The 14,890-nt window shown below is 39.8% G+C and overlaps 1 protein-coding gene across 2 annotated transcripts in view; it reads left to right on the forward strand.

The window, feature by feature from the left end:
* Window positions 1-566: 566 nt before the first annotated feature.
* The window catches only part of mlip (muscular LMNA-interacting protein), a 33,100-nt gene continuing 18,776 nt past the window's right edge, over window positions 567-14,890 (forward strand). For both annotated transcript variants that reach the window (XM_074676012.1, XM_074676013.1), the window contains exons 1-3: window positions 567-640; window positions 3,747-3,872; window positions 14,514-14,639. In XM_074676012.1, coding sequence (XP_074532113.1) covers window positions 605-640; window positions 3,747-3,872; window positions 14,514-14,639 — 288 coding nt within the window. In that variant the 5' untranslated portion in view covers window positions 567-604. The remainder of the gene's footprint in view (window positions 641-3,746; window positions 3,873-14,513; window positions 14,640-14,890) is intronic.

The raw sequence follows: 14,890 nt of genomic DNA on the forward strand, positions 1-14,890 counted from the left end.
TGAGTTCTTCTTTATGTCTTGTTGTTTATTAGTGATAGTTGCGTTGTTTCCCTTGTGTTTCCTGCTTTATTTTGTTTTCTGCCTCCTATGTGTGGCTCAGGCCATGTCCACATGTAGCTGGGTATTTTCAAAAATGAATATCCCCCCCTGATTTGTTTTTAAAAACACTTTTGTCCATATGCAGGGGGGGCAAATCAGCCAATGGCATGCCAAACCCATAATGGACGGTGTTTTTCAGACGTAAAACCTATGCTAGCCAATCAGAATGATCCCCCATCATTCAACTGTGACGTTTTTTGACGTAGGAAACTCTGTTTACCCGTGTCCACAGGAAACCATGACACCGGAGTTTTCCAAAATCTTCACGTTGGTCGGAGTTTTCAGAAGACATTGTTTTAAGTGACAAGAAGCTGTGGTTTCATTTGGATGACAGGCCTAAATGTAATGTATGTGCGAGTATGTGTGGACATAGCCTTAATCTTACCTCTTGCTGCGTTTCCCTCCTGTTTGACTGCACTCATTTGTCTCACCTGTGTCTCATCATGCCTGTGATTATTTACCGCCTGTGTCAACAGCCTCTGTGTTTCCTCCCGTCTTTGTCAGCATGTTACTTTTTATTTCTTCTTGGCTCTCTTTCCTGGTAAGTGTCTTTGGATTTTTGTTTATTAGATTCTTTCCTTTGTCTTCACTTGGCCTCTCATCCCTTTCTTGTTGCTGAATCCTAAATCAGACATGTTCCCTTGATACCTCTGTGCTCTTGTGTACACCACTTTTGGTAACCTTTGCTAACTTTATATGACCAGCAGGTCTTCCTCTCATAGTGCTGTAAACAGACGCCCTTGTTAATCAGCTAAAGAAGGAGCAAACGGTGGCAAAGAAAGATTTTACAGGCAGTAACTGTGAGCTAGCAGACCCATAGTTGGTTGTGTTTCTGTCAGGGAATTTGGATTGGCCCCAACCTGCAGGAGGAGCCAGCATGGAGTTATGATTCAGACCTTGTGTCAGAAAAAGGATACAAAAACTACTGTAGGTGAAAGTCTCTTTACACTGATGACTGGAGGAGGAACAAGAGTGGGCAGCAAGGAGGCCAGACAAAGCTTTATAATTCAGGGGAGAAAATTTCTTTCTGAAGTGCCAAGGCTAGATAACTGAGGAAATTTAGAAGGTTGCAGGATGAGCTCTGACATTATGTGTGTACGTGATACGTTTGAGGTTTAGAGTAAATCCTAAGTGATCACAGCCAGAGACATCACAGCCTCCGGGAAGTGACAGGCAACTTTGCAGATGTCCTGATGTAACCAGAAATACTTGAACAGTTAGTGAAACAACATTTGAGAGGGGGTATTCTGCAATTTCCATTTTTTGAAAAGTAGATATGAAGTAACATCGCTGGATGTTCAGACTAAACTTGAAAAGATTTAGAAGAAAAAAAATCAAGTGTTGTAGAAATCCTTAAATCTGGCTGTAAACTTATCAAAACAGTCCATTCTGGAAAAAGCATGGGATCTCCACAAGATTTTCATGACATCCTAATGAGGCATGCTGAAATGATGAAGTCATCACATAGGTATCTCTGGCTCATGTCATATTTGAGGGGCAGGCCTGAGACACCAAGATCTTTACATAGCTCCATCCTTGACAGGCCTTCAGAATAGAGACTTTGAGCAGCATGGTACCCCTCCTTAAAATAAAGAAAATGACCCACTTCAAAAATGATGTAAATCAGCCTCACAATTATGCCAGGTTGACAGTATTTAATAATATCTCCAGTAAAAATATTATCAGACAAATACTAAGTGAATTTTGCACGAGTGTAAGACTGGGATTAATCCACAATGTCTGGAACTCACAGGTTTATGGGGCTATATGGTGTTTAACATCTTAGGAGGATCATGACTCACATAACCAGGCTGAAGCGCAGACAGAGTGTTGGTTAAAGTGTCTCAGTCCCCAGAGTGTCTCACTCTTTATCGTAAATGACTTCATTAAATGGAGGCGCATGGACACTGACTCATAGCAGTGGTTTTGATGAGGAGTTATATAAACCTTAAAGTGTTACTTCAGAGGTTTGGCGGTGATGTTGACTCAAAACACATCCAGTTTGCAGCAGCACACAATTGACAACCTTCCAAGGTGCTGAAAGAAAATGCATGAATGGGATCCTGAAAGTATGTGTCCCATTTTTTGTTCAGTCCTGTCAACAGCTTTTTAGTTTGCTCTTTATTTTTCTGATGAAAGCAAAATCAGAATCCTTTTTGGTCCAATCTTGACTCAACAGAGATCTCAAAGTACACCTTTTCTTGACACACTGTTGTTTTTGTCATATCCACAGTATTTATCAGGCTACAGTAAAGAGCAGCCTTTGCTATCTGCTTTTTTCCTTTTGAGTAATGATTGATCTCATATTCAAAACCTGGAACCTCCTGAAAAGGTCTCCCCATGAGTTTGTGGTCAAGAATTTAGGGTTCTCTTCATGAGTGAGAGTGTAACTATCTATGACTCCTGTGAAAAGCTACAAAGCTAAAGAAGAGAGCAGAAAACAAAAGTAGAAGTTCAAAGACTTTAAAATCTGCAAAAGCTTGAAGTGGAATTACATTTGATTTCTGCTATTTATTTCATTTCAAAAATAACTAGAAAAGCACTCAGAGAGCACATACCTCCCCAAAGCATACTGTAACTCTACACTTTAGTCCTACTTTAATGTTATACTTCTTTTCAGCAGACTGTCTACTACAATTTGGTGCTAGTTGGTGGTTTGTATGATAACTTGTTACCTGACAGTGTTGAAAATGATGATGACCCAGTACATATTTCATACCCCAGATCTTAGTATCCAGATTATTGCCAGGATTAGGATCATACTTTTACATCTGTCAGAAATGATGGTGACCTTGTCTCGTATTGTTTCGCAAAGCAATCTGACCATTTATGGTGGAGTTATATACACATATGGTAAAAACAGCCCTATTTCACAATGATAAAAAATCCTTAAAAAAAATCCTGGATCCCGATAGTGATCCAGATCACTTCCAAAATTTAATCACTTCTTCCTTATCCCATTTTGAACATTTCCTGAAAATTCCAAGAAAATCTGTCTGTTAGTTTTTGAGTTATGTTGTTCACTGACAAACAAACAAACAGACAGAAAAACTCTCCCATAAACATAACCTCCTTGGCAGAGGCAATTACGGAAAATCTACTCATCTGATTCATGAAACTCTGAATAAATGTGAAGTGAGATCTGCTGGCTGAGGACCTTTTGATTGTCTTTCTATTTACGAGTTTTCAGGTTTACATCATGAAACCGAATGAATTTTCACCAACACTAACAGCACAGCTTGAGAATTATTTGAGAACCCTTCCACAGAGGAGAAGCTGAGCGGATTCAGTAGTGTCTCATTACTTGTGCTCAATGAGTGTGGGTGTGCTGGGGCTTTGAGCTGGAGGGTGCTAAATTGTCTAATCTGTGTTTCTCTCACTGTGTGTTTTGTGTGTGTGTGTGTGTGTGTGTGTGTGTGTGTGTTTAATGAAGGAGTTAAGGTTCAATAGTGGTGGAATATAGCCACGAAACCCCGTGAAGCAGTGACGGATGAGAAACTCTAAATGTGCTGTTGCTGTGCGGATGATGCTGAGTGTGACAATAACGCGGTTTTAAGAGAAGAGGTCGACTGTGATCTCAGCAGGAGAGAAACAAATATCATAATTATTAGCTTAAGTCCTTTTGTTTTTTTGTCTCTGTCTCACAGGGTTCAACAGGAGATAAACCTAAGCCGTCTGTTTTCACATTTGTGCCAGTGGTGTGGGAGTTACCGACTCCTAAAATCTCTCTTGAGGGACCGAAACCTGGAGCACAGCTAGATCACCCTAACAAGGTACGACAACAGCAGACACCCAGAGGAACGAGTAAGAGAGAATCAATGACTGGTTTTAATTATCTGTGACATCTGTCTCCAGCTCAGTGGCTGGATATCTCTACGCTGCAGCTCTTAAACTTTCAAGTACTTGTTTTGTACCATTTGGAACTTACTTTATTCACTCTGGTGCATCAGAAATAAAGTCTTAAATAATTGAATGTTACATTTAGTCCTGAAAGTGGGGCCAGTAGCTATGGTTACACCTCCAGTTCTCCTTCACAGAGACAAACTCACAAACATCACACACAGGTCCTTTGAAATAATCAGCCTCCCAACACCCAGCCTTTCTAAACTCTATCTATCTATCTATCTATCTATCTATCTATCTATCTATCTATCTATCTATCTATCTATCTATCTATCTATCTATCTATCTATCTATCTATCTATCTATCTATCTATCTATCTATCTATCTATCTATCTATCTGATTTCAGATCCAGATCCATTGGCACCGACTCAACATTAGACCCATGTAACCATGCCCCAACTTTTTCACAAGAATAACATCATCCTGACATGTGCAGTCCTGACCACTTTAATCTGACAAAATAGAAGTGGAAACTACCTGTTGTTTGAGAGCACTACTCTTGCTCCAGTCTTGCACATGAGTTGCACATAGAGTAAGAAAAATCTTTGCTGTCACTGTTCTCCCCCTCATACTTCTCTGCTCCCGCCTCAGTGCTCACCACGAATTACACTCTCCTTTCTTCTCAGGTCTGAGCTTTACTTGTTCGTTGACCACAGACGTCCAACTATCCTGAGTTCTTTTTAAAAGGGATACAGTATCCCCCTGTCTGATAACACTAAAATCTTCGTTCAGAATCTGCTCACCTTGTGACATCACAAGTTGAGTAATTATGATATTACCTGCCCCCTCACCTGCATTCTCCACCTTCACATTCAAAGCTCCTCTTTCTGAAAAGGCTGTCATGGGTTTACTCTGATGACATGTTCACATGTCGTTGGAAATTATTTATTTTTGTTTACAACCCAAAAGTCCAGTTTGTATGGCCAGTGTGGCTGCTCTGTACCATGCTCAGGTATGGTACACCCATAGACTGTAAAAAAAAAAAAAGGGCTTCATCTTGCTTAGCTCGAAGTGAGGTCGCCAGAAAAACTGCTCCCCCTGGTGACTGGCTGCAGTATAAGTAAAAAAATCTTTCTCCAGCTTTCCAGTCATTCCAGATGGGCTGTGGTCAAACTTTAAAAAATTACTACAACTCGTAGAAATGTTTCTCACGTCTGATTGTTGAGGTGATTTGAAGATATTATTTGGCTGCCTTGTATTCAAGTCCTCTTTTTTCGGAAAAGTTTCGGTTTCAGTAGTTATAAGAGGTTAAAAACAAGGTTTTACATCACGTTTATCGATGATTGACAGCTGCCGTTCTTGTGTTCTTTTTTCGGGGACTGTAAAATATGTCGGGAGGTAGAGTCAGGAAGCAATTAGACTCTAATTTTTTTCACCCGATCCACTCAGATTCTCCCAGAATCCCTCACAGTCTCTACTGCACAGACTCTGGCTGCACAACTGCTACGATGGCTGCGCCTGTGATGGAGGAATTTTAGCTTCAAAACCGTACAATGGTAAATGGTGGAGCCATGCTGTCCACTCTATATACAGAATAGGATTATATTAATTCGACAAATATAGAGTATCCGAGAAAAAGAGTACATAAAAGAAAAGTGTGCATTTAAGAGTATTTATTTTTACTGTCCTTCATTTATGAATATTTATGCTCATCTTTTTTTGTAATACAAAAAAAATCTGATTGTTTGTAGAAGTTAAAGTAAATAAACCAACACAATTTCACAATTTTAATTTGTATTAATACAGCCTGATGTTCATTTTGGAAACTAGAAAACAGTTTGAGAAAAATCGTTAATTAAGCCATTTTTCCTTGTAATTAATGGATATTTACCACTGGATTTTTCTCTTTTTATTATTGTCACAGAGGAAAGCAGAAGTAGTTTCCTCAAAGTCTCAGCTCATCATAAAAGTATGGAGTTATATTTTGTTTTCACATCTGATTGGAGCAAAAGTTTTAAAAAGCAAACATCTACTGAAGCTCACTGCATCAAACGTGCAAGTTTTTTTCAGGCATGACATGTCTGACAGGAAGTTATTCAAACTTTTGATCTTGGGCTAAGTTTACACACTCAGATGTTAAACCCAGAGGCTGAATCAGACCTCCTGGTGGTGTGTGTGTATATATTCACCACTGGTTTGTTCATCCTGTATTAACAGCCAAGGCTCTTGCTGCCTCCGCAGCCTAAGGTCAGTTCTCTGACTTCAAAGATGTTCTCACTGGGGGGTGGCACCATTAGTTACCTCAATGCTGTTGCCTGAAGAGGTACATGGTATGACATACGACCACTGTGTATGGCAAAAAAGTGAAAAACACATGATTAGCATTCATACAAGGGAAGATTGTCATTTCAAACATGTAGTATTGAATTTTTTTTTGTGTGTAAAATTGGGCCTCACACGCTGGTGTAACTCTGAAAGTCAAAAACCAAAGGGAAACTGGAGTTTTCTTTTGGGGTATGTGGTCATATGTCCATGTGTATTTATGGGACTCCAACGTCAGTTTATTGCTTTGTTGTGGCACTCTGCTCCAAGGACACCAGCATTCAATCAGTCATACATGAATGATGGAATAAAACGTCCATCTATTATCTGTACAGATTTTCATATCAACTTTGTTCGAGTGAGAGCTGGGGAACACGCCAATTAATTCACTGTTCAGTCCGAAGGCTAGCACATGAAAACAACAGCTATTCATGCACACTCACTCCTATGGGCAATGTAGAGTTACCAATTAACCCGAGGAGTGTGTCTTTGAACTGTGAGAGGAAGCCGAAGAGTCTGAATGAAACCCACAGGGAGAAACTCCAAACCCACAGAGAAATGCTCTGGGACTGATCCTGGGTCAGGGGTAGAACAAGAAACCTTCTCTCTTGGGGGTGTTTGCTTCTACTGCTGCAACATTGTGTAGCCTTACACAAAGAAACCAATGTGGTTTGCTTTATTTTTTAAAATATTATTCATTATAAGCTGAAAAACTACAGTCTTTGTGATTTAAGTTGACACAGTGACTTGAAGAGATGGACTGCTGACGCATCTGGTGTATTTCAGCTGTTATTGTGTGTATATTATGCCTGAAATACACCAGATGCAATCAGATAGGTTTCCATTCAAGTCTATAGCAGCATGTTCACCAAGCAGACTGGTTCGGTTCATCTGGGTATGGCACGCATTTTGTGGCGTTTCCACTGACCCATCCCGGGACAGATCCCCAAATAACCAAGACAAGCCATCCCACTTTTTGGGACCTTTTCTTATGGGTGCCTGACTGAACCAATCCGCTCTCGTTCTCGAAAGTGGAGCTATAACACTGCAGACCATTGGTTGGTCGAAAGAATCGTCACTTACCCCGAGACAACGGCTGCACTTCTCCTGGTGGCACACTGTCTTCTCTGAAACAAAGCCTAATTACACTTTGTATCAAAGAGCTACATGCCAATCACAGAGATGACGAAATGCTGGATGTCTTCTATCGTTGCTCTTTGTTTAGTGTATCGCATTTTTCTTCTTTGTTTGTCTTATTAGTAGGGTACACTGTGTCATGCTGCTATGGCGTCACGCTATTTTTTTTAACAGATGCGGCTTTCAGCATCCAGCTTACACACTGCCCACCACGAGAGGGCACAGTTTGCTGTGGAAACGCAAACAGGATCAGGCTTAACTGTACCAAACCGTACTGGACCGAACCGTACTGGACTGAACCGGACTGCTTGATGAAAACGAATCAAATAATGAATCAACTTCGACTGGATCTGTTGCAGTACGTCTGAGTGACTTGTCCGTCATGTTCCAGGTAATACGCAACCATCCTAATTTTGACGGACACAGAGCTGTGTCGCATAAATTCAGCGTAGGGAAGATTGAGCAGGACAGGAAGTTGTGGCTGGAAACTACCTAAAAACACCCAGTGACTTTCAAAATAAAACAAACAATAGCAAATTCTAGTCGAGTTTAGCTTGTCTATGACGATAAGCGGACATAATGACCAGAAGTCAACAGGATTGAGGTTTTACAGCCCAACATGACTGAAGAGAGGCTTATTAATGCAGTGGGAAGCGCGGGAACTCCTCAGTCTTGCGACTCAAGCTGATGGTCAGTCATGCAGCTTGTCGGTGTGAGTTGACAAACAGTCAACACACAACGGAACAGAGTCGAATTGCAGATATATCTGGTGTGTTTGAGGCGTTATAGTCATGCAAGCATGCAATGTCTGATAAAGCTTCAGTCAGTATGTAAGCAGCTTTTCTTTAAGCTTTTGTTCAAAATAAAAACCATAAAGTCAACTGCTAAACATATTAAACAACACATGCTCTGTTATCTTACTCCTTGCAGTCGCCTCCATGTGTGTGTTTATGACACAGGGCAGAATGTACAGGATTATCCGTGAGAGTATGCAGCTCATTAACGGCCCACCGAGAGAAAGAGCAGCCCACGCTGCTGTTGAGCTCAAAGCAAAGTAATTACTTGTCTGTTAGTATTATTTAAAAAAACACTTTAAGCTAGGAGTGATCATTACCAGCATGCATGTCGAGCAGATACCACTGATTTGTGATATAATGGACAGTACTCAGACCCACAAGGTCTCATTATTTTTTCACTTCAAACTACATTTTCTTTTCTGTTCCTACTCACTCTCTTATGTTTTTCAGAACATCCCAGAGACCAAAAAGTGTGACAGCACATACTCTGGATCTGAATCACTCTCTACAAGTACTATTCAGCTTTGCTAATTTGTAAAGCTACTGAAAAGATTTTACCATTTATTATGCTCATTTGTTGAATGTAATCACGCACCTACTTTTACACATCTGAAAATTTTGTACAATTTAGAGTCAGTTCTTCAGAGTCATCTCTGTGAGGGTAAACGTTCAGCCGTGAGACATACCAGCTACAACAAATCTCCCCATGATTCACTGTATATCAAATTAAAGTTCTAAATATAACCGCCTTTGACTCACAGCATGTGATAGAATTATTGATGTAAGCTGCCAATTACAGTCTGCAGAGTAAGGGTCACACTGACAGCCTTCAATTTCTGCATCACTGCTTGACGATAGAACAGCAGGCTTGAGATTCATTATTCTCGAACACTGAAGAGTGTCATTATCAAATGTCATACATGTATTTTAAGGATCATAATTATCATAAATGTGGGAGACTTAATGATGCTTGATACGCTCAGTTTCATTTGAAGTTCAACTTAAATGTCATGTCCTGGAGTATTGGGCTAAGGCATATTGGTCACCATGTTTGAATCATTAAACATTTAAAAGCACAGCTTGAATCTGTGTTTGTGGGCAAAATACTATACCACTGCTTCCAAAACAGTCTTAGTAAATAAGATTTATTTTCCTGTGACTATCTTTCTGCCCTGAACAGGAAATCTGTTTATTAATGAGGCTGAAGTAATTAGGCATGAAATTATGTTAATCTTGCAAAACCCATGTATTAATGTGCTACTCTGGTATGCAATGTTCATTCACCCATGTGAAAACATAGCCTGCAGGCATTTACTCAGTGTAAAGACCTAAGGATGATAGGTCTTATTTTCAGTTTAATTAAATATTATGAGGTTAAACCAATAAGCAATTCAGACAATGACAATTGTGTAGAAGTGGATAAAACTGCAGTTTCTCTGATGACCATTTGGGGCTGGGTCCAAAAGACGTGGATTCCGGTACCTGGCAATTAGTATCAGTACCCGATGGTACCAATTTTCGGTACTTTTTTGTGTTTATGTGGTAAAAAAATAAAAATTTGTGTAATAATAAATATAGATTTTTTTCAATTTAACAATTTAACCTATCCCTGTTTTCATTCAATGTTTTCAGTAGGTGTGGTCACGACTGACAGTTACCAGTGACTAAAAATAGAAATCGGCACCATCATCATTGCATTGTCCAGACGAACATTACATTGTTTTAACACCCTCTGCCTTCGTCTGTCTGCCAAAATGACAGTTCTGGCTTTTAGAATGTTGGGATATCCATGGTTACTGCCCACTTCAAGCTCCATGATTTACATTCCTAACTTTACAGCAGAAATAAACATGTTATAACCTGATGAAGAAAGCAATTTCTGTCTTTCTTCATTCAACCATTCAGAAAAGATAAAGATAAAAAGTGGATTGAATCTGCATGTTTAGGGGCGCATCTAAGTTGAATAAGATGATGAATGACTGGATACAGTGTTTAAATCAACTCAGGGCAGAAGAGAAGTCAGATAAAGAAATGTCAAAACATCAGAATTAAATATTCCATTCTGACACCAGCTGTAATTACACAATACAAACCATCACAAAAGGAGGAGCTAGACCCTACATCCGTGGGTCAGAGGTTTTCTGAGGCCACTGGCCACAGAATGAATGAGGAGAATCTCATTATGGAGATGGAAAACCTCTGATTTTGTAACTACTGTGGAGACTCCAGGGTCGGATGACCCCAGCTGTCTGACAGCGCTGCAATCTAAAAATGCAGACAGCTTTTGGACAACAGAGCACAGCCAAACCAGAACTGAGTGTAGACAGGTCTGGCGGTAGCTCAGTTTTAAGCTCTTCAAAGCTTCAAATCTGTTCCAAAAGATACAGGTAGATGCATTTTGTGCTGTTTTTAAATGAATTTAGGGCTAGGAACATGACTTTTAATTCAGTGAGAGTTGGGAAAGCGTAGGATTTAGTTAGAGTGAACTTTCTTTAATTAATTTGTATTAAAATAGACCACAAAAGACTAAACAACATGAACAATGTCAAGACGCTCATTAAATGAAAACTATACTTTAAAGTGAAAGCATTTGTTTGAAACATTTTGCTTAAGGTGGCAGAAGCACTCACATCCTTCACTGAACTGTGGGCACAGACATAAAGGTACACTCACTGGCCTCTTTATTAGCTACACCTTGCCAGTACTGTTTTGGACCCCTTTTTGCCTTCAGAACTGCCTTAATCCTTGGTGGCATAGTTTCAACAAGGTACTGGAAACATTTCTCAGAGTTTGGTCCGTATTGACATGATAGCATCACACAGTTGCTGCAGATTTGTCGGCTGCACAGCCATGCTGGAAATTTCCTGTTCCACCACATCCCAAAGGTGCTCTATTGGATTGAGATCTGGTGACTGTGGAGGCCATTTGAGTACAGTGAATTGTCATGTTCAAGAAACCAGTCTGAGATGATTCCAGCTTTATGGCATGGAGCGTTATCCTGCTGGAAGTAGCCATGAGAAGGTGGGTACACTATGCTCATAAAGGGATGGACATGGTCAGCAACAATACTCAGGTAGGCTGTAGACTTTAAACCATGCTCAGATGGTACTAAGGGGCCCAAAGTGAGCAAAGAAAATATCCCCCACACCATTACACCACCACCCTGAACTGTTGATACAAGGCAGGAGTTATCCATGCTTTCATGTTGTTGATGCCAAATTCTGACCCTACCATCCGAATGTGGCAGCAGAAATCGAGACTCATCAGACCAGGCAACGTTTAACTGTCAGGAGTGGCACCCGGTGTGGTCTTCTGCTGCTGTAGCCCATCTGCCTCAAGGTTGGACGTGTTGTGCGCTCAGAGAAGCTCATGTGCATACCTCAGTTGTAACAAGTGGTTGTTTGAGTGGTTGTGCCTGAAAATCCCAGTAGATCAGCAGTTTTTAAAATACTCAGATCAGTCCATCTGGCACCAATAACCATACCAAGTTCAAAGTCCCTTAAATCACCTTTCTTCCCCATTCTGATGCTCGGTTTGAACTGCAGCATATTGTCTTGACCATGTCTACATGCCTAAATGCATTGAGTTGCTGCCATGTGATTGGCTGATTAGAAATTTGCATTAACGAGCAGTTGGACAGGTGTGCCTGATAAAGTGGCCAGTGGGTGTATGACCTCCACATAAGGCTAAAGTGACCCTCAGTGTCACTAAGTATGAAATCCAAATGAATATCATGTCAGGTTTGGGGGAACTTTCTTAAAAGAACTCTTTTGAAATTCAAATAGAATATTTCTTTTGCTGGTAAATAATGAACGTTCACTTTGCTTTAATGTGTAAATGAGCTGCAACGTGCCTGAATGAGTGTTAACTGAAATATGTCCTGGTTCTCTTTCATCAAATGATGTGACAAGTTCTCCCTGTCGCTCAGAAACATCTCATTACACAAATGTCTCTCTCTCATCTTCTCCAACTGGAAAAGTCTTGAATATTAATATCATCATGTTTTGTCTGATGTGACAGAAAAATTCAAAAAGATGAATTTAGATGAAAGATTTTCTGAAGTGACTCATGTCCCAGGCTATTAAACAGAAAACCAAGCTGTCAAAAGTTATGGGGAAAAAGTCAGATTGAAAATTATTTAACCAACACGGGGTCACAGAATCTGAATGTAACATGAGCTGGAGTGACACCATTATCCCTTTACTTGTCCCCACAGCACGTGCATGTTCTGGTTGGGCTTCACTTTGATTGGCTTTCTCTAGTTTAACCAACTTACATTTGACTTGTCTCAGTGTTTTAGATGTACTGCCAAAACCTCTCTGAACCATAGGATGCCAAGTTTGCTGTTTCACATCAAGCAACAACCCCAAGTCATAAGAAATTAAGCTGAAGTGCTGAAAATTGCATTTCCTTGAGTCTCCACTTGGGGTTGGCTCCAAAGGCTCTGTGAGACACCTACACACCTGTTCATAAATTGGAGACCGTGTTTAATTTTGTGAAAATTACCAAGGGCCAGCATGTCCTACTGACATATTAACTGATATGAATGCTCTATTATTTGACTCTTTCTTGAAGAGATTATAGTAAAAACCGGACTCTCAGTGTGGTCACACATCCTGTTTCCATCATTTCAGACTTGTGAAACAAAACCTCACCCGTCCCTCAGGTGTCTGTTGATACCAAATGATAAGTGGTCAGTTTTCTGCTGTGTTATGTGCTGCATAAACATCAACATACTCTGTTTCTGACAGAGGAAAATTTTATCCATTTGGGGATGATATAGGGAGAATATGTTTATATAGCAGGATCAGGATCTGGACTTTATAAGGTTTGATTTTCATATTTAGACTATTTTGACCTCAAACAACATTTATAGCCCTAAATTTTTCTTCTCCTACATTCTGAGCTATTTCAATGCACCAGTTTTTCCTTTTTTGCATCATTTTATAACTCTTGTGCCTCTAATGTGTTTTTTGAACTGTTGATGAGCAGCCCCTACATCAGTGTTTGATACAGTCTTTGGGTATGAGAGCATCAAAGCTTTATGTCAGAAACCATTAACCCAGTGACAGGTGGCTAAGGGAGATTAAATCTTACCAGAAAGTCTAGACTAGTAGCTCTTATGTTGAAGATGACTATGTATAAAAAGGCTGGGATGATCCACTTTTCTCACGCTTAGTTTCTTTTGAGATTTTTGGGGTTTAAATTTCTTCAATTTTCTTTTAAGTTTGTTTTTTTAACACTAGACCATTTTGAAAGTTGAATGATGATGATCTCTACAGACTACATCAGGAGCAACATTTCCCCCAAAAAGGCACATCACATTTGAGTCAGTTTTTAGCATTTGTTCAAGAAATCTGACATCTCAGTTTTTTGGGGGGTTTTGAATTTGAAAAAAATAAAAGATAAAACAAAATAAAACAAAATAAAACAAAATAAAAAATAAATGAATAAAAAATTAAATATTTTATAACAATAAAAATCCCAATATAAAATCATTAGCAAGACATCATAATAAAGCTCTGGGCTGTGATGTATAAATTGACATTGTTGATGAATGGACATGGAGTTTACACTAGACAGGGCACAGTTAGAGGAAAGGAAACAAACAGAGACTATGACAAAGCAGATACTTCACTGCTGCACTGAGTAATGCTGAAACATATTCTCAGATACCATTTAGAGAAGTTTTTGATCTGGTTTGAATTATAAAAGCTATCTTGTCGGATTTTAAAAATTCTCCTGAGTTTATTGTAGTGATGGAAGAAGCTCCTGCTGCAGTCTGATTCTTGATTTTCTTTTAAGTGGTCTCATTATAGACTTAATGTCAAGGTCTTGCTCACCCTGTTAGAGATTCAATCTGCTATGAAAACCTTTTCCCTGAATCATACGCTGAAACCTGTCAGCAAGATCTTTAAAGTGAATGAGGACTCATAAACTTACAGTCAAAAACAGACACAGGACACCAATGAGAGCTTTCAGTGGACTGGACATAAAGAAAAGACACGAATAACATATTAAAAATGGCTCATTCCTGCTTCTCATTCATCGCTTCACAAACCCCTCCAGTAAAACTCATTACAAGTTGTATCTCCATGCACTCGTGCCTTTTCCTGTCAGTCCATGAGGCATGTGCTGGCCCAGCGTCAGCAGGACATGTGGGTGTACATGTGAACTATACGTGTGGGCATGTGTCATGGTGAAACTGAGAACACCCCCAAGCCCAGACGGGTTGGCTGAAGTTCACCTCGGGTTTTCTCAGGTTTCACTCGCTTCAGTCCTCCTAAACTTTCACTTCTTGTCCTCCTGGCAGAGCTTCACTGTGTCCCAGGAGAAGATCATGTCGGACAGGGAAGTGTTCAAAGCGGAGAAGGTCTTTATCAGAGGCAGTGAGGAGGGAGGAGCAGGAAGAACAAAGCAAGCGGGGACAAAACCTCAAGTAAGTACACTCGAGGGACATGCTCAATGTCATGTGGAAACTGACAGGAAACTTTGCCACCAACAACTTAATGAGCTATAGATTAGAGACCACGCCTCTCCTTAAACCTGGAGGGTTTGAAATAAGAACTAAAACAGACATGTTTCTGAATTTTAGAGTTTGAATAGTTCAAAGAACAGATATGTATAAGTTAAATTTAAAAAATTGTGTTGAACTTGATCATAGTTCAACAAATCAATAAAAAAGGAAAG

The sequence above is a fragment of the Halichoeres trimaculatus genome, unplaced genomic scaffold (assembly GCF_033239565.1).
Source record: "Halichoeres trimaculatus isolate MK-OKI-2021-1 unplaced genomic scaffold, fHalTri1.1 fHalTri1_scaffold_8, whole genome shotgun sequence".
Lineage (NCBI taxonomy): Eukaryota > Metazoa > Chordata > Actinopteri > Labriformes > Labridae > Halichoeres > Halichoeres trimaculatus.